Source organism: Trichechus manatus, unplaced genomic scaffold (assembly GCF_000243295.1).
Source record: "Trichechus manatus latirostris isolate Lorelei unplaced genomic scaffold, TriManLat1.0 scaffold00016, whole genome shotgun sequence".
In the NCBI taxonomy this organism is placed as follows: Eukaryota; Metazoa; Chordata; class Mammalia; order Sirenia; family Trichechidae; genus Trichechus; species Trichechus manatus.
This window is the reverse complement of record NW_004443952.1, coordinates 8,888,722-8,913,084: the sequence shown is the minus strand read 5'-3', so window position 1 is coordinate 8,913,084 and position 24,363 is coordinate 8,888,722. Positions and strand designations below refer to the sequence as shown.

Below are 24,363 nucleotides of genomic sequence, written 5' to 3'. Positions count from 1 at the left end.
GTGGTGGCACAGTAGTTAAGTGCTCGGCTGCTAACCAAAAAGTCAGTGGTTTGAACCCACCAGCTACTCCTAGGGAGAAAGATTTGGCAGTCTGCTTCCGTAAAGATTACAGCCTTGGAAACCCTATGGGGACAGTTCTACTCTGTCCTGTGGGGTCACTATGAGTCAAAATTTACTCGACAGCAACAGGGTTTTTTAATCTAGAAGAAAACAAATGGAAGGATTAAAAAACTGAAAAACAACTATGAGGAAAAAAAAGAAGAAAAGAAAATAAGAAGGTTCAGAGGATTAGCATCAATGGGATAGCTTACTGGCTAGAAGAAAGAATGAAGACTGGGGGGCACATTTTTCAAGCAGTGCAGATTCTCACCACTGAGCACTCCTGAGGGCACCCACATAAAGGATTCTAAGAATTTTATACTGATTATAAAGAGGGAGAAATGTGTGCTAGGATGCATATTTCCTTCTCTTCTGGAGAGAGATGCAGATTGGTCAGGGTGGTGCAGGATATACAAGAGCATTCACACTGAGATTGGTCTAAAATAGAAGCAGCTGAGATTTACAGCATTTTAAATTAAGTCTCCTCTTAAATCGGGAATCACATATACTGGCTACAGTCAGGATTATGGACAAAAATGTGTCCGCCACATCCTTTTTAGGATTTATCAACTCTCATTTTTCTTCTCTGCTCACTCATCCTTATGCCACCAACTTGTTATCAAATTCTAGTAATAGCAGACTCCCTCTGTTTGGATTAGATAATTCACACTAATATACACTGGTATTCTGAGGAAGATGGCTCTGTGAACCTTCCAGGTAATTCTTCACCTATTCTAATCCTAACTTTAATCTCCCTACCCCTACCCTATTCCCAACCTCCTAGTTACTCAGTTTTCCAAAGAAGCTGCTCTATGGGGCCTTAACATCCCATACATCTTTACCTGCTTCACCCACTCTTGCAGACTGGTATGTCTCAGGAGAACCTTTTGACTTAAAGGATTGTATAAGAATGTACTTCTTATACAATTGGTTATTTCTGAAAGGATAGTAAGAGGGTATTTTCTATCTCAATTTAGGATTCAGTAAGAAGAAATGAGGCAGTTTTCATTAGTAGGAGATAGTAAAGTTTGAATCGATGAAAACTTCCACCCAGGGTCTCAGTATCAGAGTTATTACAGTACTCTAGTCTATGGAAATCCTTCCAAAACAGTTGTTGTTTGCCTTAGGATAGTTTGCTTAAAGTTGCCAAAGCAGACAAATTAATTCATGTTAAATGAAAAGAGTTAAAGTAACCTTCAATGGCTACTTCTAGCTTCAGCACATGAAGATTTCATAATCTGCCCAAATGTCTGCCACTCAAAAACCCTCAGCTATTTCATATGATTCACACCCCCTCCCCTTTTTCTAATCATGTACTTACGTATCTTTCCTGGCTTTGTCAAAAAGGAACAGTCTCATTTAAAAGGAAAAGCCATGCATGTTTGACAAATGGACATTATTTGCATTTTTTTAATGGAAGAAAACCTTGAGTTCAATAAAAATATTTCAGGATATGTAAGAATATTCATGTATCTGTCTGTTTAACATTTCAGGACCAGGTTAAGCTTTAAATAAAATTTATTCTACATCCATCTATGGACAACTGATTTTCCACAAAGGACCAAAGTCTATTCCAAGGGGAAGGAACAGTTTTGTTGGCAAATGGTGCTGGCAAAACTGGATAAACACATGCAGAAAAATGAAACAAGACCCATGCCTCACACCATACACAAAAACTAACTCAAAATGGGTCAAGGACATAAATGTTAAAGCCAAAATCATAAAGTTCTTGGAAGAAAACATAGGGGCAAAACTATGGGACCTAGTTTTAACGATGGATTATCAAATACAACTAAAAATGCAAGAGAAGCAGAAGACAAAATAGGTAACTGTGACTCCAACTTTGTTCCATAAATTGAACACTTATGCTCATCAAAAGACTTTAACAAAAGAGTAAAAAAGACAATCTACAGACTGGGAAGAATCTTTGGGGTCTAATCTGTAAAATACATAGAAAACTTCAACAACTCAACAACAAAAAGACAAACAACCCAATTAAAAAATGGGCAAAAGACATGAATAGACACTTCACCAAAGAGGACATTCAAGTGGCGAACAAACACACGATGATGTCTGTGATCTTTAGCCATTAGAGAGATGCAGTTGAGGAGATTGGAATCCTTACTCTCTGCTGGTGGGACTGTAAAATGGTACAACCACTATGGAAAATGGTATGGCACTGCCTCACAAAACTAGAAATATGACCCTTATGATCCAGCAGTCCCACTCCTAGGTATATACCCTAGAGACCTCATAGAAGTGACACAGACAGACATATTCACACCTATGTTCACTGCAGCACTATTCACAACTGCAAAAAAAAGGAAACAACCTAAGTGTGGATAAGCAAAATCTGGTACATACATATAATGAATACTATGTAACCATAAAGAATAATGATTAGTCCTCAAACATAATCTGGATGAATCTGGAAGACATTATGCTAAGTGAAATAAGTCAATCACAAAAGGACAAATACTGTATGCTCCTACTTTAATAAAAAGACAAAAATACATATACACGCAGAAAACAATGTTCACTGGTGGTTACCAGGGATGGGTGGGTGGGGAGAGGGGGAATCACTCTTTAGATAGTAGACACTGGTTATTTTTCGTGATGGGAAAGCTAACACTGAATGTGGATGAAATGCACACAGAATGACCAAGGTAAAAGATGTCACTAAGAAGGACACATACAGACACAAAAAGAACATTTTTGGTAAATGCTAGGACATATATAATTTTGCAACAACAACCAAAAAACATATATGTGGTTACATATATATGTATGTATGCATATATGTGTATAGGTATGTGTGTATACATGCATGTAGCTATCTGTATATGTATACACATCTGCGTGTGCATGCATGTATGTTCATACATATAATAAAGCACATAGGGGGCACAGTTACAGATACTTCTTAGATATAACCAAACACCTCACAGGATTGGATTTCTGGGTTTGAAGCCTTAGGACAATAGTCTTGCGGGACAACTCAGTCAACTGGCATAATACAGTTCACAAAGTTTATGTTCTACATCCTAGTTTGGTGAGTAGCATCTGAGATCTTAAAACCTTGTGAGCAGCCACCTAAGATACAATGATTGGTCTCTTCTCATCTGAAGAAAAAGAGAAAGAGGGAAACCAAAGACTCAGTAAAGAAACTAGTCTACAGGACTGTCTACACGAACCACAGTCCATCTACCTTGAGACCAGAAGAACTAGATGGTGTCCCGGTTACACTAACAGTTCTGATCAGGGCCACAATAGATGGATCCTGATAGAAGGGGAGAAAAATGTGGACCAAAACTCAAATTCTTAAAAAGTCCAGATTTACTGGACCAGTTGATACTAGAGGACTCTCTGAGACTATCGCCTGAAATACTCCATAAACCTTGAACTGAAACTACCCTGAGGTCATCTTTTAGCTAAATACCAGATTGCCTCATAAAGAATATTACCAGTGAGTACCATGCACCTTTAAAAAAAATCATCTATATGAGACCAAATGGTCAACAATTACTCTAAAGCAAAGATGGAGGGGTAAGGGGACAGGGAAACCAGATTACTGGGAAGTGAAATATCCAGAGGGAATTAATGAGAATGTTAACACACTGTGAAAAATGTAACCAATGTCTCTGAATAATTTGTGTAGTAATTGTAAATGGGAACTTAATTTGTTGTGAAAACTTTCACTAAAAACACAATATTATTTTAAAAAATTTTTATTCTATCCCCTCCTATCATTTTACTGATAAAAAGTTTGCAAAGTAGTCAAAAGGGATGAGAGGAGTCATTCCTGGTAGAGAAACTTCATGTACAAAGATGTTAATGTAACAGACATTTAGTGGAATAAAACCTCATAATGAAGAGAAAGGATGATATATAAAAAATTTAGTAATGCTAACGTTAAACTGGACTACCACTAGAGAAACATCTTTTCCTATTCTGTCACTGCAGTGGCCAGCAACAAACAATGCCTTCCCCCTTATTATCAACTCTGTATGGAACAGTTTGGTCTCCAATACTATTCTCCACTAAAAGGAACCAAAGTGCTATGATAAATATTCGTTCTAAGTCTTAAGGCAGGGAAAAAAATCAAGGTGGGTCTAGATTATCCTGTTAGAAAGCAAGACTTTTTTTTTTTTTTTTTTGAGGTCCAGGAAGTGCTAAAAAGACAAAGGAGCCAATCTGAGGTTAGCCAAGCATAATTTGAACATTTGAAGGAAAATAATAATTATAGCTAAATGGAATAAACTGAGTCTGTGTTAAGCCATGAATTCATAATGAGATGCAATAGGGCAAGTTAAAGTACTTAAAAATATAGTTGTAATACAAAAAAGGGTGAAAATAATAGGGTATTTAACGTCTTATTATACTAATAATTAGGTTAGTGTTAACATATAGGTGTTTTGTTTCTCTTAGTAAGTATATGTCTGTTTATAAAGTATAGCCATGTACTTTTTTGTTTCAGTACAAGTAGGGAGGGGTAGATACAGGGAGCTGCAGATAAGCCAAATAGTCTCAGGAAATACAGGTCAAGTACCAAGAACAAGAAAATCAGGTCAGCACAGGTCTTCACACATTAAAAGCTATTTAAAAGGAGATCCAGGAGTTGATAAGCACCCATAATCACACACAGTGACCAACGAGAAACCGGGAGCTCTAACTTGATGAATTAACCAAATATCCTAAAGAGAGCTAACTGTACAGACTTGATGCCTGATCCTCTGGGAGATGGAAGTTCTATTATTCTGGCAGTAATACTACCAGAAGAAGTCAATTCATCATAACAACACTGGTTCATGGAACACTGGCTGCATGAAAAATAAAGAGTATTTCAATTTAGGGAAAGTAAAAAAAAAAAAATACTAAAAATCTATGAGAAGGGCAAAAGCTTTAAAAAAAAAAAAAAACCTATTAACTTAGCAGGTGAAATTTAATTATAGAAGGAACCCATGCCAACACACACCAACACAGCTGTAAGTCATCTTTAAAGGCACAACCAAGTCTGTGTTTTAACCAAGAATCAAATCTATCAACCTTGAACCTTTATTAATCTGAAATTTTGTTTTATTTTAGTAGTGATAAGAGTACCATAACCCTGGGAAGGTATAGAAAAAATTACTATAACCCTTGGGAAGACTATTCTAACCCCAAGAAGATATTAAAAACAAAAGATAGTGAATAAATTAATTAAGCCATGGGTTAATATTTTAAAACAGGCTTAATTTTAAGTGTAGTAAGTTTTGTAATTACTATGTAAAGTGTTTGAAGTATTCCAGACAATCATATTCATAAAAGTAATTTAAATGTTACTAAAGAGAAAGATGTTTACCTGTGCTTTGCTGACTATGCAAGGACATTCAATCATGTGGATCATAACAAATTATGGATAACATTGCAAAGAATGGGAATTCCTGAAGAGTTAATTGTGCTCATATAGAACCTGTTCATAGACCAAGAAGCAGTCGTTCGAACAGAACAAGGGGATACTGCGTGGTTTAAAATCAGGAAAGGTGTGCGTCAGGGTTATATCCTTTCACCATACTTATTCAATCTGTATGCTGAGCAAATAATCCGAGAAGCTAGACTACATGGAGAAGAATGTGGCATGAGAATTGGAGGAAGACTCATTAACAACCTGAGATATGCAGATGACACAACCTTGCATGCTGAAAGTGAAGAGGACTTAAAGCACATACTGATGAAGATCAAAGAATATGGCCTTCAGTACGGATTACACCTCAACATAAAGAAAACAAAAATCCCCACCAATAAGCAACATTATGATAAACAGAGACAATACTGAGGTTGTCAAGGATTTCATTTTACTTGGATCCACAATCAACTCCCATGGAAGCAGCAGCCAAGAATCAAACGACATATTGCATTGGGCAAATCTGCTGCAAAAGACCTCTTTAAAATGTTAAAAAGCAAAGATGTCACCTTGAGGACTAAAGTGTGCCTGACCCCAAGACATGGTATTTCACATATGCATGTGAAAGCTGGACTGAATAAGGAAGATGGAAGAAGAATTGATGCATTTGAATTATGGTGTTGGCGAAGAATATCAAATGTACCATTGACTGCCAGAAGAACAAACAAATCTTGTCTTGAAAGAAGTAGAGCCAGAATGCTCCTTAGAAGCGAGGATGGCAGGACTTCATCGTACATACTTTGGACATGTTACCAGGAGGGACCAATCCCTGGAGAAGGATATCACACTTGGTAAAGCAGCGGGTCAATGAAAAAGAAGACTCAATGAGATGGACTGACACAGTGGCTGCAATAATGGGCTCAAACATAGCAATGCCTGTGAGGATGGTGCACGACTGGGCAGTATTTCATTATGTTGTACTAGGGTCGGAACTGACTCGATGGCACCTAACAACAAGAAAGAGAATTTAACTAAATAAGCCTGTAAAATAAACTTTTTAAATGTTTCAAACATTTATTTCAGAACATTAGTTTATTAAATAAGTAGGTTTAATAAACTGAGTATTAAGTAAATTATGAGTAGTGATGAGTATTTTTCTCCATGCCTCAAATCCCCTTAGACATTAAAGAACTGAATACAGTATTAAGTAGAATGAGTGATTGGGGACTGGCAAATAAATCCATGACTCCAGCACAAGTCATGTGTAAAAAATTTTTGAAAGAAGCTGAGAAGGTAAGAAGGGGCCGGATAATTAGGGACCTTGTATTACATGCTAAAACTTAAGTTTTAACAAATAGGCAATGGGGAGGGACTAATGGTATTAGAAAGGGACATGGCACAGTTAATTCTATGCATCATTTAGAACATCTTCTGGTAGTAACCAGAGAATGGATTACAGGGTAAAAGAGACTTGCAGCAGAGAAACCAGTTAGTCAGGGATGATGATGGGCAGTGGGATGGAGAAACAGACTGATTCAAGAAAGAATTCAGATTAAATAAAACTTGATATGAAAGAGATTGGCTGACTTCAAGGTTATAGCTTGAATCACTAAGTAGATAATCGCAGGGCTACTACAGTAAAGCCTGCAAAAGCCAGAACCTGTGTAAGTGGAAACCTGTCAGAGAAGGAAAACTCAAATATTTTCCACTAACACGAGCGATAGAAAAGTGATAGACTGCACCCTATCAAACGCGGAAAACTTGTGAGACCTGGAAAAACAAGGCAGTGCCGCTGAGTTTTGGCTCTCACAGGTTTGACTGCACTAGGCTTTTACAAGCCCTCGGTGCTTTTACTTGTGAAGTGTCCACACCACAACCCAATCTTTTAAAATGAGAACACATCCATATTAAAATTCTTACCCCTATAAAATTTTTAAAAGGTTTTTATTCTTTATATCTCCAATTATGGCTACAAACAACTTGCTTAATTTATAATTGGCTATAATTGCTTGGCAATCATACAGCATACTGTGGAATTATTCCAAACTGAAAACATAACCTTCATGTAGTTCTCAAATGTAATGAAAAATTTAAGACAATTAAACTTAACATTCTGTGGAGATCACAATGTCTCATTTTTTGAGGCAGTAATTTATTCCAAACTTTCAATTTTCTTTTCATAGTTTGAAACAAATACTATTTATGTTTCAAACATTTTTATAGGCCTTTGAAAAGCTAGTGTCCTTGGCACTGTGCTTTTAGTACCTTCTGACTAAAATCCCCCTATACGGCAGAACCAGTAATCAAAGATAAAGGAAGATGTGTAGTAAACAATTAACCTTTCCCAAAGAGAGGTCTGGCCCTTGTCCTTAGCTCCTGGGAGATGATCCCTAAACCCTTAGAATATCATGCCTGATAAGAGTATCTCTGCTTACCTGGGGGTTTTGGGCCACACTAGATAGTCTAACAATGTGATTTAAGGTGGTAGTTTTTCCCGGGAAAGTTAGTGCTATCCACAGTTCCACTGGGAGAAGACAACTAACTGGAAGCTCCAATGTGGAATGCCCGTGGACCCTACTCCATGCGTCTCTTCCCTTGGCTGACTTTAATCTTTATTCTTCCACTGTAATAAACCATACCCATGAGTTAACAGCTTTCAGTGAGTTCTGTGAGTCTTTCTACCAGATTAACAAATCTGAGGCTGGTCTTGGTGACTCCTGAACTTGCAACTGGTGTCAGAAGTGAAGGCATTAACAGATAACATTTAACTGTTATTTTATATTTTATACTCACTACATGAGGCTTTTTTCAAAACAAATATGGTCTCTTACAATAACTTAACATACCTTTTTCATTCTCAGAAGCATGAGAGTGTTACAGATGTTTAATATATGATCTCATGTAGAGTAGGAATCACTTAATATCCTTTTATAACCTAATCTTTTTTTTTCCTAATTAAATGATCTTAGAATAAAGCAGCATGCTCTAAAAAATTTCCACTTAGAACTATAACCCTATCTCTATTCACAATCATATACACTCACATTTCAGTACTCATTCATAGAAACATTTAACTCCCACACATTTCTTTGTCAATAAAAACACTCTCAAATAACCAGCATTACATCAAATTGCATTCAAAACCTAAGAGCTGATATTCACTTTGTCCTAACAGCTATATCACACTTAAAACAAGGACTAACTGGAATTCTTTTTATTGGGAAAAAAAAATTGAAACTAAAGAATGCTACTTACTATGTTTGATTAGTGGGATTACGAATAATCTACCTTCCAAATATTCTACAGCTATTATACTGCTTTCATAACAATGATTTTTTAAAAAGTATTTACACCTATGTTTAGTATTAGAGGAAAGTCACTGTGGCACTATTTGCTTAACATGTTTTAAGTTATGTATTGAACCAATATATATTTATTATGTACTCATCCCACACAAGCACTAAATTAGGTTCTAAGGACATAATGATGAGCCAAAACGTGATATGATTCTAGATCTCAAACAGTCCAGTGAAGCCAGAGATCAATCAAATAATCACAAATGAACGTATAATTAAAATCTCAGTTGAATAATATGGAATAAAGAAATACCATTCTATAAGCATTTATAACAATCACTCTTGCAGGAATGTTGAATAAACTTAACCTAGTCTGGAGGGTTGTCAGAGAAAGCTTCCAGAGGAAGTGATGCTTCACCTGAAATCTAAAAGATGTTGTTGTTGTTAGGTGCCATCAAGTCAGTTCTGACTCATAGCGACCCCATGTACAAGAGAACAAAACACTGCCCGGTCCTGTGCCATCCTCACAATGGTTGCTGTGTGTGAGCTCATTGTTGCAGCCACTGTGTCAATCCATCTCGTTAAGGGTCTTCCTCTTTTTCGCTGACCTTCTACCTTACCAAGCATGGTATCCTTCGTCAGGGACTAGTCTCCCCTGGTAACATGTCCAAAGTATGTGAAACAAAGTCTCGCCATTCTCACTTCTAAGGGGCATTCTGTCTGTACTTCTTCCAAGACAGACTTGTTTGTTCTTCTGGCAGTCCATAGTATATTCAATATTCTTGGCCAACACCATAACTCAAATGCATCAATTCTTCTTCAGTCTTCCTTATTCATTCTCCAGCTTTCGCATGCATTTATGAGGCAACTGAAAACAACATGGCTTGGGTCAGGTGCACCTTAGTCTTCAAGGTGACATCTTTGCTTTTCAATGCTTTAAAGAGGTTTTTTGCAGCAGATTTGCCCAAAGCGATGTCGTTTGATTTCCTGACTGCCGCTTCCATGGGCGTTGATTGTAGATACAAATAAAATGAAATCCTCAACAACTTCGATCTTTTCTCCATTCATCATAATGTTGCTTACTGGTCCAGTTGTGGGGACTTCTGTTTTCTTTATGCTGAGGTGTAATTCATACTGAAGACTGTAGTCTTCGATCTTCATCAGTATGTGCTTCAAATCCTCTTCACTTTCAACAAGCAAGGTTGTGTCATCTGCATTTTGAAAGTTGTTAACGAGTCCTTCCTCCAATTCTGATGCCGCGTTCTTCTTCATATAGCCCAGATTCTTGGATTATTTGCTCAGCATATAGACTGAATAAGTATGGTGAAAGGATACAACCCTGACACACAACTTTCCTGATTTTAAACCATGCAGTGTCCCCTTGTTCTGTCTGAACACCTGCCTCTTGGTCTATGTACATGTTCTGCAAGTCAACTGGGTTAATAGGGGGTGGTGGATAATAAAATAACCCATTCCCTTTTAAAGAAGCCCTGGTGGTGCAGTGGTTAAGAGCTCGGCTGCTAACCAAAAGGTCGGCAGTTCAAATCCACGAGCTGCTCCTTGGAAACCCTACGGGGCACCCAACAAAAACAGTATTCTGAGCATTGAAGCTAGAGTGATCTTGTTAAAAGGGAAAAAAAAAACATTGCCATCGAGTCAATCCAGACTCACAGCAACCCTACAGGACAAAGTAGAACTGCCCCATAGGGTTTCCTAGGCTGTCATCTTTATGGGAACAGACTGTCAAGTCTTCTCTCCCGTGGAGTGACTGGTGGTTTCAAACCACCAACCTTCTGATTAGCAGCCAAATACTTAACCGTTGCATCACCAGGGCACCTTGAGAATAGACTAAACCAAACCAAACCTGTGTTGCTGAGTTGATTCTGACTCATAGCGACCCTACAGGACAGAGCAGAACTGCCCCATAGGGTTTCCAAGGAGCAGCTGGTGGATTCGAGCTGCCAACCTTTTGCTTAGCAGCTGAGCTCTTAACCACTGCATTACCGGACTAGACAAGAGAAAACAGTTGGAGACTATTACAGTAGAACGGGCTAGAGATTACGTAAGTTTGGTAGTGGCCGCGAAAATGGAGAGGCATCAACAGATCCAAGAGCCGTCTAGAAAGTTAAATCAACAGGATCTTGTGATGGACTGAATATGAGACAAGGATGAGGAAGAAGGTATCACGGATGGCTCCTAGATTGCTGACTCACACAGTTAGATGGTTTAACAAGCTACCACAAACTTAGCAGTTTAAAAACAACACAAATGTATTATCTTAAGCTGTGTAGGTTAGAAGTCTGACACAGCTCTCACTGGGTTAAAATCAAGATGTTGGCAGGACTGCGTTACTTTCTGGAGACTCCAGGGGATAATCTGCTTCCTTGCCTTTTCCACCTTCTAGAGGCTGCCTACATTCCTTGGCTCATGGCTCCCATTTTCCATCTTCAAACTCAGCAACACTACATCTTTCTCATCCTTTTTCCATCATCACATCTCTCTGACCATAGCCACTGCTAAGGACTCATGTGACTAGACTGTGCCCACCTGGGTAATCTAAGCTTGTCTTCTCTCAAAGTCCTTAACCTTATCACATGTGCAAAGTCCTTTCTGCCATGTGAGGTAACATGTTCTGGGGATTACGACATAGAAATCTTTGAGGGGCCATTTTTTCTGCCTATCACAGTCTTTATATGAAATGTATTCAGTAGCAAATGTTTAAACCTTATCCAGGGGTGACTGCCTGATGTCCAAGTCTTAGCAGAATAAAAATATGTATCAACATTATAAAGGTAACATGAATTGATTAGTACCAGTAATTAGTCTTCTCCGTATCTACTTAATGACAAACACTTCCTATATCTTGCAAGATTAAAAATTATTAAACTTTTAGCCACCTTTTGGAGTTTACTGAATATACATATCAAAGGACAGGAATAAGGCCTGATGTCTGTTCATTACGTGGGCTCTCTGTGTTCAAGTTCTCTCTCACCTGGACCCTAAGGACTTACCCCTTTTACGCTGTAACAACTTTTCCTATCCATTGAAGTTTCTCTTCTCCAGGACTGACTAAATGATAAAATACTTTCTTCTTGACTCAACCTTTCCTTCCCACTCATTTTTATTTTCCTCCTAAATTCATAGGCCTTTTTCAATGTAAGGGTTTTCTACTTAATAACAGATGCAGGAAAGTTACTGTCATGGATTGAATTGTGTCCCCCCAAAATTGTATCAGCTTGGCTAGGCCATGATTCCCAGTATTGTGTGGTTGTCCTCCATTTTGTGACCTGATGTATTTGTCCTATGTGTTGTAAATCCTAATCTCTGCCTGTGATTAATGAAGCAGGATTACATTTTGTTAAAGAGGATTAGGTTATGTTTGTTATGTTAATGAGGTAGCATTAGGGTGGGATGCAACCTTATTCAGGTCACAGCCCTGATCCAATGTTAAGGGGAGTTTCCCGGGGTGTGGCATGCAGTCACCTTTTATCTTACAGGAGGTAAAAGGAGAACCTAGCAGAGAGGAAAGGGATCTGACTGCCATCAAGAAAGAGCCAGAAGCGCAGCACATCCTTTGGACCTGGGTTTCCTGCACTAAGAACCTCCTAAACCCAGGGGAAGACTGATGCCAAGACATATGTAAATTTCCAAGGGGATGCTGGGCCCACAGATGTTGAAAGGAGACAAAGACCTTCCCCCAAAGCTGACAGAGAAAGCTTTCCCCTAGAGCTGGCACTCTGAATTTGGACATCTAGCCTCCTAAGCTGTGAGACAATACATTTCTGTTTGTTAAAGCTATCCACTTGTGGTATTTCTGTTATAGCAGCACTAGATAATAAGACAGGTACAATGTGTAAGAAGAAGTCTTTTGCCCTATAGTTCCCAGTTTTTTTCTTAGATGCCTTTCTTTTTTTCCTCAGGCCCTGGCCTTTCAATATACTATAAAGTTGTCCAGTGTTCTACATTCTACCTTGGTGAGTAGTGTCTGGGGTCTTAAAAGCCTGTGAGCAGCCATCTAAGACACTCCACTGGTCTCATCCCTTCGGGAGCAAGGGGGAGTGAAGAGAACAGGACACAAGGAAAAGATCAGTCCGAAGGACTAATGGACCACAGCTACCAAGGCCTCCACCAGACTGAGTCCAGTACAGCTAGATGGTGCCCGGCTACCACCACTGACTGCTCTGACAGGGATCACAACAGAGGGTTATGAGCAGAGCTGGAGAAGGATGCAGAGCATAATTCTAACTCACAAAAAAAGACCAGATTTACTGGCCTAAAGGAGACGGGAGAAACCCCGGGAGTATGGCCCCCAGGCACCCTTTTAGCTCAGTGGTGAAGTCACTTCCGAGGTTCATGTTCAGCTGGGGAGTGGACAGCCCCATAAAACCAAATGGGACTAATGAGGCACAGCAGTCCAGAGACAAGGACTAGAAGGCAGAAGGGCAGGAAAGCTGGTAATAGGGAACCCAAGGTTGAGCAAGGATAATGTTGATGTGCTGTGAGGTTGCTGACCATTGTCATAGGGCAACATGTGTACTGTTTAATGAGAAACTATTTTGTTCTGTAAACCTTCATCTGAAGTGAGAATAGCAGCACAACTGGAAGAACGTAATAGATGTCACTGAACTGTGCATGTAGAAATTTTTGAAATGGTTTATCTTTGGCTATGTATATTTTCACCAAAATATAAAAAAGGTCAAGCAGGGAGAGGGTTGACATGTCGTGGAGTTGTTAACCAATGTCATAAAACAATAGGTATACTACTGTTTCATGAGAAACTTTGTTCTGTAAACCTTCACGTGAAGTACAATAAAAAAAATAAAATAAAAAAAAGAATGTTTTATCCTCCAGCTGAAGGGCAGTATTTAAAAACAGAATGAACATGACTTGGATATGGAATCAATCTATGTTCTTATCCCATTACTATCACTAATCATTTAATAATGGGAAAATTACTTCATGCTCAGGACCAATGGGGATAATAATTAACAACTTCCAAGAGTGGCTATATAAAATACAGAAAATACAAGTAAAATACCTAGCATACTGTCTGCCATGTGTCAGTTGCTTAATAAATAACTATTACTGTTATTGGACATTGGTGGTTCAGTGGTAGAATTCCAGCCTTCCATGCGGTAGACCTGGATTGGATTCCTGGCCAATGTACCTCATGCACAGGCACCACTTGTCTGCCATTGGAGGCTTAAGTGTTGCTATCATGCTGAACAGGTGTCAGTGGAGCTCCCAGACCAAGATGGACTAGGAAGAAAGGCCTGGCAGTCTACTTTGAAAATCAGCCCATAAAAACCCTATGGATCACATCAGTCCGATCTGTGACCAATCATGGGGATGGTACAGGACTAAGCAGTATTTTGTTCTACTGTGCATGGGGTCATCACTAGTCAGGGGCTGACCTGATAGCAGCTAACAACAACATTATTGTTACTATTATCTAGCATTCTCTCTCTCTCCCCCTATTAGGCAGATTGTTAAGCTCACTAGTTTCTTGTCAGCCACGTGCTGACAATTCTGTTTCAGTAACTAGTTTTTTCATTAGATGGGGTGCAAGTGATTAGCATGCAGCTTTCTAGGTTAACACTCACATTACAGCCCTCCCAGGCTAGTATGAATGGACCTAGGGATCCCAAGCTCTCTCTTAACTACACAAACTATCTCAAGTTACTCTACGTCATATTCTGCTTTGACTCCGTTTCATTCCTATTTCAACCTGGGGCCTACAGATCAATCTAGCATCAGAAATCTAATTTACTCACTTTGCCTTAGCAATTAAACATCAAACAAAAAGAAATCCAGGCTTTAAAACATACTCCAAATTTTGTCTTTGCAGCACACTGTCATCTTTAAAAAGATACAAATACAAGAATTTTTACAATGATTTTTATTATAAATAGAAACTCTTAATTGAGGAAGCATACTTTAGTACTTGAGCCCTGGTCATGCAGTGGTTAAGCGCTCGGCTGCTAACCAAAAGTCAGTGGTTCGGACCCACCAGCTGCTCCTCGGGAGGAGATGTGGCAATCTGCTTCTGTAAAGATTTATAGCCTTGGAAACCCTATGGGGCAGTTCTACTCTGACTTATAGGGTCGCTATGAGTTGCAATCGACTCAATGGCAATGGGTTTGGTTTCTTTTTTTTCATACCTTAGTACAAGCCTGAAGGGTAAATTGGTTTAGGTCAAGACTTGAGTCTGAGGTCAAGCAAGACTCCTCCCAGGTGCTATTCCATCCACTTCCTGAAAAGCACCCTAAAATCACAGATGAGCGCATCCAGAGTGGCCCAAAATCAAGAGTTCCCACAACTTAATCTGCACCTCTTTGCTATTACTACAAACATTTTGAGAGAACTAGAAAATAAAAGAATTAGAGAAAATAATTCATGCTCCTTAGGCAGTATTTCACCATGTGCTCCTTAGGCAGTATTTCACCATGTCTCTGTGTATGTGAAGTCAGGCTGGACCAATCCAACTTGTGCCACATGATCACAGAACCTTGATATTTACCAGTAATGAAAGATTCTGGGCTACATCACACAAGAACGGTACCTTGGCCAAATTCCAGTTTGATAATTTGCCTCTACATACTGAAATTCTCAAAATGTTATTTCTTTTCAATCAAATAGCTATTGAGAACCTACCAAATGCTCCATACTACACTGGATGCTATGAAGAATATCAGATTTCAGTGACAGTCTGCCAAGGGCTTATGAAATGTAGCAGTCTTGATTACTACCATAGTATAAAAGACTGTTAGATCTGAAAGACAGCTTAGTTAACACAATTGGATTTTGTCCCCTACACCAGAGACAATGATGAATTACAATATATAGATCAAGATTTTTTAAACTCATGGTTCTTTCAGTTATTAATTTAAGGTAATTAAAGCACTTGGCATTCAACCTCCATATTAAATAGCTCTATGAGTCAGAATTGACTCGATGGCAATGGGTTTGTTTTTTTTTTTTTTTTGGTTTATATATACAAACAGTCTAGAAATAATTTAATATAGAGTACAATGCAACAGATCCAAATAAATAAGAATTTAAAAATTTCACTGATTTTCTGGGAGCCTACAGAACATGATATGAACTCCCTCTGAACCAAAAAACTCACTGCTGTCAAGTCAATTCCGACTCACACCAACCCTACTGGACAGAATAAAACTGCCCCATAAGGTTTCCACGGCTGTAAATCTGTTACAGAAGCAGACTGCCACATCCTTCTCCCATGCAGCAGCTGGTGGGTTTGAACAGCTGACCTTTTGTTACCAGCCAAGCACTTTAACTACTACGTCACCAGGGCTCTTTGAACTCCCTCTGCTGGTGCATAATAGCAGCAGCTCCATGACACCAACAAAACCACTGAAAAATAGCAACAAAAGCCAAAGGACTAATCTAAATTCACTTCTGTTTATACTAGGGGATGTTTCATAGGGGATGTTTCAAAGTAGATTTGATTATGAATCAATCAAAGGCAACATTAAAAATGACTGTTTTTTGCTGCAACTACAAAAAAAATAACCAGCAAATTGTAAATGTTAACTATTTGTGCTACTAAAATAGAGGGATAATTTAAAATTTTTTTTTACTTAGTCTACGTTGTATGATTTTAGCATCATATTTTCTTTCCAAGGTAGTCTTCTCTTAGTTTTCATTTTGCCTCAAATTATATTATTTTAATTATGAGCCTTTACAACCCAGTGAGGAAAAGAAGAGGTCAAAGACCATAAGAGGAATGCTGACCTAAGATGGGTCCACAGAGCGCACAAATCACACGTGAATAACTGAGTGGAGAACAGAACACTATTAGCTGGTTAAAGCCGGTAAAGCTGTCACCATAGGTAGTTTTTCACAATACTATACTACGATAAAACTCATATAACTAGTCCTAAGTACAACTAGCATACTAAAACAGAATCAGCAGGCATCTAATTTCAAGTACTAGTGGAAAGTTTGCTTGGACTAACCATGCTACAAATATAATTATAAAATCTGTACAAAATATTAAAAATGTATTACTTGAAGACACTGGAGATTGACCAAAATAAGGCAGAAATTGTAACTGGTAAGATTTGGGAATTTGTGCCTTTTGCCTGAAGCACTCCCAAATCTACAAACATTTTGGATATCTTTACTTTACTGACTTGAAAGGACAGAGCTCAAGGCTATCAGAGCAGCCAGAAAATTAGGGCAGAAACCTAAGAGGGAAAGGCAGAGGAAGTAAAGCCCTAAGCATGCATATAAAATCCATCCAACGTTTTCACTCACTGCTAAACCACACATACGGGAGTGGGGGGAGGGGGAGGAACCCCAGAAAAAAAGCAGCAGTTAGAAAGGTGAAAAACTAAGCAGAGATTTCAGTAGCTGCCCAACACAAGGAAGACAAGAGTTTGGAATTTGAATTGAGCCAAGGTGTCTGCTCAAAAAGTTGAAGTTGTCAAGGATTTCCTTTTACTTGGATCCATAATCAATGCTCTTGAAAAAGCAGTCAAGAAATCAAACGACGAATTGCATTGGGCAAATATACTGCAGTAGACCTCTTTAAAGGGTTAAAAATAAATAAATATGTCACTTTGAGGACTAAGGTGCGCCTCACTCAAGCCATGGTATTTTCAATCGTCCTGTATGCATGCGAAAGCTGGACAATGAAGAAGGACGACCGAAGAAGAATTGATGCCTTTGAATTATGGTGTTGGCAAAGAATACTGAATATACCATGGACTACCAGAAAAACAAACAAATCTGTCTTGGAAGTACAGCCAGACTGCTCCTTGGAAGCGAGGATGGAGAGACTTCGTCTCATGTACTTTGGACATGTTATCAGGAGAGAACAGTCCCTGAAGAAGGACTTCACGCTTGGTAAAGTAGAGGGTCAGCAAAGAGGAGGACCCTCAATGAGATGGATTGACACAGTGGCTGCAACAATGGGCTCAAATATAGCCATGATTGTGAGGATGGTGCAGGACTGGGCAGTATTTCGTTCTGTTGTACGCTGGGCACTGTGAGTTGGAATCAACTCGATGTCACTTGATGACAACAAGCTGTCTGCTAGAACAAAAATCAAACTTCAGAGAAATACAACAGAATCCAGTGTCTCTACAAAGTATTACTCACAATGTCCAGCATCCAATTAAAAACAATTTACTAAGCATATTAAGAAAAAGGAAAATGTGAACCATACTCAACAAAAATGGCAGTCAACAGATACAGATCCCAAGATGACCTAGATGATGCAATTAGCTGACAAGGACTTAAATCAGTTATTATAAATATGTTCAAGTACTTAAGGAAAATAGACACATAATGAATAAATAAATGGGGCATTTCAGCAGAGAAATAGAACTACAGAAAAGAACCATATGGAAACCCTAGAGCTAAAAAAAAGAAAGTACAATAACTGAAATAAAACACTCACTGGATAGAATTAACAGTATATTAGAGACAGCAGAAGAGTCAATAAACTTGAAGTTAGAGCATTAGAAATTATCCAATCTGAAGAACAAGGCTAAAAAATATTGACAAAACTGAACAAAGCCTTAGAGACATGAAGGCCAATAACGAGTGACCTAATATATGTGTAACTGCAGTCCCAGAAGAAAAGGAAGGATGGGGTCAAAAAATATTTGAGGAATAATAAGACAAAAACTTTCCAAATCTGGTGAAAGGCATCAACTTACAGATCCAAAAAGATCAAACAAACCCCAAGCAAGAAAACCACGCCTAGGCATATCACAGTGAAACTGCTAAAATACAAAGACAAAGAAAATCTTGAAAGGAGCCAGAGAAAAATTACATATTACACACAGGATAACAACACCATTAAGAAAATGAAAAGACAAGGCGACTGGGAGAAAATATTTGCAAAACATTTATCTGACAAAGGACTTGGATCCAGACTCTTTTTAGAACTCTCACAGCTCAATATTAAAGATGACCCAATTTTTTTTACATTAGCAAAAGACTTGGACAAACACTTCACAAAGGAAAATTTACAATGGCCATTAACTTACATAAAAAAGTGCTCAGCATTAGTCATCAGAGAAATGCAAGTTAATACTACAGTGAGATGTCACTTCACACCCACTAGAACAGCTAAAATTAAAAAGACTGATAACACTAAATGCGGAACAACTAGAACTCTCACACATTGCTGGAGGGAATGTAAAATAGTACATCTACTATGGAAAAAGGTGTGGCAGTTTCTCATAAAGTTAACCACACACTCAGGTGCTACATACCTACAAAGAGAAATAAAAAATATGTCTACAACAAGACTTTTAAACAAATGTTCATAGCAGCTTTATTTGCAACAACCAAAACTAGAGACAGTCTCAAAATCTACAAACAGGAGAATGAATAAACAAACTGTGGTAAAGTCATACAATGGAATACAACTCCACAGTAAAAAAGAATACACCACTGATACATGTCACAACATGGATGATAAATCTTAAAAGGCATTATAGTGAGTGAAAGAAGCTGAACACAAACAAGTGACACACTTAATGATTCCATTTATACGAAGTTCTAAAAAAAAAAATCATTATCGAGTGGGGAGGAGTAGGTGAAAGTATAGAAGAAACAAAAATGGCAGAATGTTAATAACCATTGCAGTTTAGTGAAAGGTACATCAAAGTTCATTACTGCATTTTTACGCAAATAACACACGTCTTCTACGTTTATTTTCCCACTGTTCTCTCCCCTCTGTGAGGTATTTTCTTAAGTGCTGCTAAGCTAATTTTTTTTTAAAGTGTTGCTATAAAAAATTAGCATAGAGTTTATGAAAATACCTCATGGGGAAGGGTGCGGTTGGAAGACAAACATAGAAGGCATGCGTTATTTGTATAAAAATACAGTACACTATTCTGTTTATTTTCATATTTTTTCAAGTTTCCATAATAAAGGTTAGGAGAAAAAAAAACAGAATCAGCAGTGTTTTCATTTATTTAATGACTGCCAAGGAAAAGCTAATTCCTGCAGTTGTACAATCTAAAAGCATATTAAAAGCATGCTTGCTACTCCTCGGGTTGGCATTTAGCATGCACCATTTATTTCCAAACCCATCAGTACTCAACCACTGCTTCAGTATGATATTACTACAGTCAATAAATACCACATTTGTTTCAAAGCAAAGAGCAATTAGTGTTTTATTGTTAACCCTTGGCACGCTACAAGAGATGTTAACAAATTTTAATTAGCTTATTAACAATCTGCCTAAATTGTCTCTATACACTTTTTGAAAAGTATGATCTGTTCTTCTAAAATACACCCTTCTATAAGGTGACTTACCTCATATGCCATTCAAGAATAGGGGAATGTTATCATATAAGGAAGGCTTATTGGTTCATTTGCAAATTTTCCCCGCACTTTAATGTCTTGAGTCGCGAAATTACAGAGGCTGAACACAGCAAGCCAGTGAAGAATACTACAGAAATACAATACTATGCATGATGTCTACTCATCCCCCACCTTCTTGCTCGAGGCTCAGAATGGACATATAGAGATGTTCTCCCCATCTTTGTGTTCTTTGCCCTTGTCTCCATAACTCAGCATCCTTCGTTACATGCCTTTACAACAAGCTATCTTCACTTACAAAACAACAAAAAACAGGAATATCCTATATTTACTAGAGTATTTTTTAGGATCTATCATTTGTGCTAGGGTAGAAAGGGGGTGGTCCACTAAGCTTCCCAGCTGCCTGAGTCTCTTCTGCACAGTTCTGATTGTCAAGGGGTGGGATGGTTGGTGTCAGAATTGGTATAAAGATCGGAGAGAGAAGATTTGTCTAACCTCTCTGCCTCAAGAATCAGTCTTGGGCTGCTGATCTTGATTCTCCTTCCCCCTGTGAAGTTAGAGGTGGTCAGACGCCCCATGCCGCACCATTTTTACACAAAGTTTAAAAATCACATTAAAGGTACCAGGAACAAATTTAACTTTATATCTGTTTCTCCTTCATCCTTCAAATCTAGTAGTTTATTTTCTTTAAGATAGATAGAAAGGATAGAAGAATTACTAATAAATAACTCAATATAAAAGATCTAAATCTTTATCTGAACATGTCAATCTAAAAGAATAGTCAAGATAATTTTGAAAAAAATTTTAAAAATATATGTAATATGAAGGAATATTAAGTTAGCCTCATTTCACAAAGGTAGAGATATTTGAGTTGGGTGATAAAAGGATGAAAAAAATAACAAAAATTTCAAGATAATAATTTGTAAATGTTAAACTGTATAGCACAGATTTAAATTACTATAAACATTTGGAGAAGGGAATCATAAGCACAAAGAGTAAGAAAACGTTTCATGAAGGAACTGGTATTTGAAGAGGGTCTTGAAAAATAGAAAGTAAAGCATTTCAGATAAAAGGAAGATATACGTGATGATCAAATACATGCAAGTGGGAATGAGCATTATTATAACAGACTAGTAAGGAAACAAACTTCTTTAGAGCAGAGATAAGTAATAAAAATATGTTGATGAATCAAGCATACATATGGTTAAAATAGGAGTTAAACTTGATATGGAAATAGAGGCTTGCTTCAAGTCTTTAATGAGAAAATTACATACAAAGTGGGATTTAATACTTTCTAGAGATTAAATTTTACTTTTATAAAGAGAGAATGTGTCTAACCTGATTTGCTTTAGAGCTCTTAACACAGGTGAAATATGTATGAAAGTTTTTAGATCACATGAAGATAAAACCACATATATTGCCTGATAACCGTGTAACTTTTTAACTAAGTGTTTTTGATATCAAGTAAAATATCGAGAGAACACAGGTGTCAAAGGAGGACCTAAGGTTTACAAAGTGAATAATCTGAGCACAGATTAAAACATAAGATTAATAACTATTGAGGATGTTGTATATCTGATATTTTATGGATTGAATTGTTCTCCCAGAAAGATATGTTGAAGTCCTAAGCCCTGTACCTGTGAAGGTGACCTTGTTTGAAAATAGAAATTTTCTTTTGTCATCAGTTAATGAGGTCATACCTGAGGAGGGTGAGTCCGAATTAATTCTGAATAGAAAGGGAGACAAGAGTCAAACACAGGGGAAAGACACCATGTGAAGATACAGCTACAAGCAACAAAGGAACAACAAGGACTGCCAGCAGCCATCAGAAACCAGGAGAAAGACATGGACCAGTTCCTCTCTAAAAGCCCTCAGAAGGAATCAATGCAGCCAACATTCTGATTTGAACGTCTAGCCTCTCGAACTGTGAGACAACAAATTTCTGTTCTTTAAAGCCACTCACATGTGAATTTTGTTATGGTAGTGCTAGGAGACTAAGACATGATATAATGTTGGACCTGACTCAGAGTGCGGTGTTACTCTGCTACACATTTTTTATTCTGGCTACAGTAATTGCCCTGTGCTAAACTTTCTCTTATTCAAATACGTTTAAATGTATGATGGAAAAAAATCCTAGACATAAAAGAAATTCCCACATGCATTACCTTGTCCTGAAGCATTTGCTGCCATCTTCCTATTTTCTGCTTCAGATATGTTCAGTAGCAACTGGTCAACACTTTACAATCAGCTGTAAAAATATGTGTACACACAAATAAAATGCACCATACTTTACTAGCAAACTAAAAGTTGTTAGGAACAGCTAGCCTCCCTACATTGAAACGTTTGCAGTTTCTTAATCTTTTCAGAAAGATGTACATTTGAAAAGGCACACAGACAAATCACAAAATTAAACTCTGCAAGCACTTTTCAAGCATTTAATTAAATACAGCATTAAGAATGTAATTAAACAGAGCATGTTTATTCTTGCAGATGTTGATATCAACATTCAGCACTCCTCCATCATTAATATACATCATTAGGTTGTATTTATGAAGTACTACCAAATGTATCAACCAATTCATAGCATCAATAGGATCACAGTGCTATGAAGAAAAATCACACATGGATGGTGCCTCTTCATTCATTTAAAAACATATACTATTATGTATGTACTATGCACCATAAGGAGCCCTGGTGGGTAGTGGTTAAGAGCTCAGATGCTAATCAAAAGATGGGCTGCTGACCATAGGTCACAGAGAATCCACCAACCGCTCCTTGGAAACCCTATGGGGCAGTTCTACTCTGTTCTATAGGGTCGCTATGAGTCGGAATCGACTCGACAGTAAGGGGTTTGATTTGGTTATGCACCATACACTGTGTAAGATGCTTGAAATTAGTTATTTCACTTATTATATTTTATAGATGGGACACCGTACCCAAAGTCACAAAACTAGAATGTATACTTCGGGCTGTCGGTTTCTGTGCCTTTGTAATACGCCTTGGTGAGATCAAAAGACCAAGACGCTATCCCTGCCTTCAAGGAACATATAATCCAGTGGGAAAATAAAGTCTTTTTCAAGCAGCCATACTAAAAATATAATTTAAAAAACATGCTCTGAAAGCAGAAAGGAGCTGATTCTATTGGAGAGATTAAGGCTGCCTTCAGGGGAACCCAGGCAAAGGTACAAGGGCTGGAAAAGAGGTGCTTGTTTTGAATAAATGAATCGTTGTGTCTCCTGCGGCTAGAGCACAAGGCTAGCGAGACCCGGCTAAACAAGAGGAACAACAGGGCCACCTTATGATGGGGCACGTTAAGCGAGTATGTGACAGGGCTGGACTGGCGCGGCGTTTCAAAAGGGTCTCTGCCAGAGGGCGTGGAGGGCGGGCAGAAGGCGAAGGCTCGGCCGGGACTGCAGCCCATACGAAGAAGGGGAGGCGGGGTGAGAAGCGTCTGGAGGCCAGGCCAGCTGAGAGACCGCTGCTCTGCGGAAAGAGACGGCAGGGACGTATCAACCCGGCCACACACCTCCAACGCCTGGCGACGCGGCCGGACAGACTGTCCTACTTACCGGGGATGCTAAGGCGCCTGGGACGGCCTTGCTGTCGGATCGCTGCTTTCAGAGAAGCTCAACTACTTAGAGACCCGCAAGCGAGACCCACAGGACTGCACTACATCCCTCCCGCTCACGCTGCGCTTCCGCCTCCCGACTGACGTGACGCCCGAGGGCGCGGAAATCCCGCCTCCGATCCGGACTCAACGGCCGCAGGCCAAGGCGATTTGTATTTTAACTGCCGCTTCAGTGCGGACAGATTACACTTCCCCTCCGAAGAATGGCAGACGGAGAGGCTCACGGGAAATGCAGGCCGCTCTGTTTGGGGCGGGGCTCGGGGGTAGGCGGGGCATCTTGAAAGCGGGACCTGGGGCGGGGCGCAGAGGCGTACTGTGCTGACTCTACTAGGCCGGGGCGGAGCGGAGACTAGATAAACTAGTAGCTATCGAGTGGTTTAAGACTCATAGCGACGCTACAGGAGACTAGATAGGTCCCTAAAAGAGAAAAAAAAAAAAGCCTAATGCCCTCGCTTCTGACTCATAGAGACCCTATAAAACAGAGTAGAATTGCCCCATAGTGTTTCCAAGGCTGAGTATCTTTACGGAACCAGACTGCCACATCTTTATCCCGCAGAGCGGCTGGTGGGTTCCAACCACTGCGCGCGCGGGGTGCGGGGTGGCTGGATGGGGGAGAGGATGGGTCCCTACCACCACGAATTGTTCTT

At 38.8% G+C, this 24,363-nt stretch overlaps 1 protein-coding gene across 1 annotated transcript in view; it reads right to left on the bottom strand.

Annotated features, from left to right (window-relative positions):
• The window catches only part of INIP (INTS3 and NABP interacting protein), a 32,056-nt gene extending 8,249 nt beyond the window's left edge, over positions 1 to 23,807 (bottom strand). Inside the window, exons 1-2 of the mRNA XM_004372349.2 lie at positions 23,658 to 23,807; positions 22,254 to 22,336 (exon numbers count right to left, since the gene is read on the bottom strand). Coding sequence (XP_004372406.1) covers positions 22,254 to 22,278 — 25 coding nt within the window. The 5' untranslated portion in view covers positions 22,279 to 22,336; positions 23,658 to 23,807. The remainder of the gene's footprint in view (positions 1 to 22,253; positions 22,337 to 23,657) is intronic.
• Between the last annotated feature and the right edge of the window lie 556 nt (positions 23,808 to 24,363).